The sequence below is a fragment of the Eucalyptus grandis genome, chromosome 8, assembly GCF_016545825.1.
Source record: "Eucalyptus grandis isolate ANBG69807.140 chromosome 8, ASM1654582v1, whole genome shotgun sequence".
Taxonomy (NCBI): Eukaryota; Viridiplantae; Streptophyta; class Magnoliopsida; order Myrtales; family Myrtaceae; genus Eucalyptus; species Eucalyptus grandis.
In genome coordinates this window covers 56,703,578-56,705,731 of record NC_052619.1, presented here as the reverse complement: position 1 = coordinate 56,705,731, position 2,154 = coordinate 56,703,578, and the positions used below count along the sequence as shown (strand labels likewise).

The window sequence follows — 2,154 nt, the reverse complement described above, 5'->3', positions numbered from 1 at the left end:
TGCGAAGTAAAAGCATACAACTTCAATTGGTTCAGCAGTTTTTTCATGCAAATAAAGAAGTTGCCCCGATCGCAACAATGGCATAGAGAGTAAAATAAAAATTTATTGCCAACCCCCTCATGTAACGTCTCCGCTGAGAGAAATTAATAAAAAAATAGAGGGTGCAATATAACGGTGCTTATTATTAGCAAAATATAAAGTATATATTTTAGGCTTGTGCCGAGTAGAGGTACAAATCCCACATCAAGATCATATGCAAGAGTGTGTATCTCTCATCAAGACTAATGTCCAAAATCATGAAGATCGCCCTTATGCAACGGCTAGCGGCCGGTGACCGGCGGCGGCGAGGGCCGGTCGGTAGCCGGCGACCGATGGACGGTGGTCGGCGGCAACGGATGAAGGACCGGTTAACGAACGATGAGAAAAATTTTTTTTTATTTCCACGAGAAATAGAGAAGTATAAAATTTCTATTTCTGATTTCTATTCCAAACCTATTTCTGGAATATAAATCTATTCCAAAAATAGAAAAACGGAATAAGTTTATCAAAATCACCCGTGATGGCGGCATCGTTGGTTGAGCACCTGGTTCCTTTCGGGAGAGGTCTTGTGTTCGACTCGCAGCGTCGTCAAGCAACTTGCCTGGGATAGCAAGGGTGGTAGTGACTCTACTGCTCTTTCAGGGTTTACTCCACCGCGAAGTGGCACACGGAGGTTTCCTGAGTACCAAAAAGAAAAAAAAGTTCATCAAACGGATTTCTATTCCAGAAATGGGTCTTAAATAGAAAAATTATTTCTGGAATAGAAATTACTGGTTGTCATGCCGCCCCTAAAATGTAGAAGCAATATGTGAATCTGACCTCTAGGGGTAATTTTTAACCTGGGACAGACGAAGATGTAACGTGTAGCTACCAAGATGGACATTAATTGAAGGAGCTATCTTAAGCTTTTAAATATCCTCTCCACTTCACAATCTCATCCCCACATCAATTAGATTTCCGAGGGGAGAGAAGAAAGAAGGATCCATCATGAGTGCTCCAGTTACATTCACCGAAGAATTCAGCAGCTCCGTCCCAGCGCCAAGGTTGTTCAAGGCGTTGATAATCGACGGCGATAATCTCATGCCCAAGATCATGCCTCAGGCCATCAAGAGTGTGGAGCTCATCCATGGCGACGGAGGCCCCGGGAGCATCAAGCAGATGAACTTCGCTGACGGTGAGGCAACTTTAGTGATTAATTACTTGCATGATGTATCTTCAGCACTATTTCTTCTTAAGTAGTTAGAAGATTGTTATGCAAGTAAAAGGGGGGAATATCCAATATTAGATGAGTCAATTGAGGTATGATGCCAACAGGCATGTGGCCCGCTGGTAGAAGGATTAGGGGGAGGATTGGGTCCTAGGTTGGGTCCCTGTGAGCATTGCACTCACATGTACGTAAAAAAGAGGGGTGGGACAATATAAAATTGAAGTATGATTAAGACAAAATCGACATTATCTCATTGGAATGCCATCTTGAGCTTTGAAGGACTCCTTTCTTCAACACAAGGATGCAACCTCCTTATTTACCCGCAAGATAATGAAGATCAATCGTATTCGTACCTATCCTTAACCGGAGTACAAAGATTCTCGATGATCCACCTAATAAATACGACAATAGTAATTTCACAATTGCCCTTTAAGTACAGGCAGTCCTCTGAAGTTCGTGAAGCATAGAATCGATGCACTGGACAAGGAGAAGATGACGTACAGCTACTCAATGGTGGAGGGAGGCGAATTGGGCAACAAGATCGAGTCGATCTCTTATGAAATCAAGATGGAGGCATCTCCCGATGGGGGCTGTAAGGGCTCCAACGTGAGCAAGTACCTCCCAAAACCAGGGATTGTGATCAATGAGGAGGAGATCAAAGCCGGGAAAGAGAAGGCCACGGCCGTCTTCAAGGCCGTGGAGGCTTATCTCTTGGCCAACCCCGAGACCTATGCCTAAGAACTTTTTATTTATATTATCGTCTCTGTTTGAAGCAACTTTTGCATCTCTCTTTTCGCGGACGATTCTAATTATAATGTGGTCCTCTATGTGGGAAGCCCTTGATCGAGAGTGCTAATCGGTTTGCTACTATAATAAAGTTCCTCTTTCATGTACTATGAATTATATTA

At 43.3% G+C, this 2,154-nt stretch overlaps 1 protein-coding gene across 1 annotated transcript; it reads left to right on the top strand.

The window, feature by feature from the left end:
- The first annotated feature begins 969 nt into the window (after positions 1–969).
- LOC104415182 (major strawberry allergen Fra a 1.08) lies at positions 970–2,154 on the top strand. The gene is made up of 2 exons (XM_010026434.3): positions 970–1,213; positions 1,686–2,154. The coding sequence occupies exons 1-2, from the start codon at positions 1,027–1,029 to the stop codon at positions 1,982–1,984; spliced, it is 486 nt and encodes a 161-aa protein (XP_010024736.2). The 5' UTR covers positions 970–1,026; the 3' UTR covers positions 1,985–2,154.

What these genes read in the sequence shown, in the direction of transcription:
- LOC104415182 (XM_010026434.3), top strand. Translation starts at nt 1,027, where the DNA reads ATGAGTGCTCCAGTTACATTCACCGAAGAATTCAGCAGCTCCGTCCCA. An exon ending in GCAGATGAACTTCGCTGACG is followed by an intron (nt 1,214 to 1,685) that starts GTGAGGCAACTT and finishes CTTTAAGTACAG; the next exon opens with GCAGTCCTCTGAAGTTCGTG.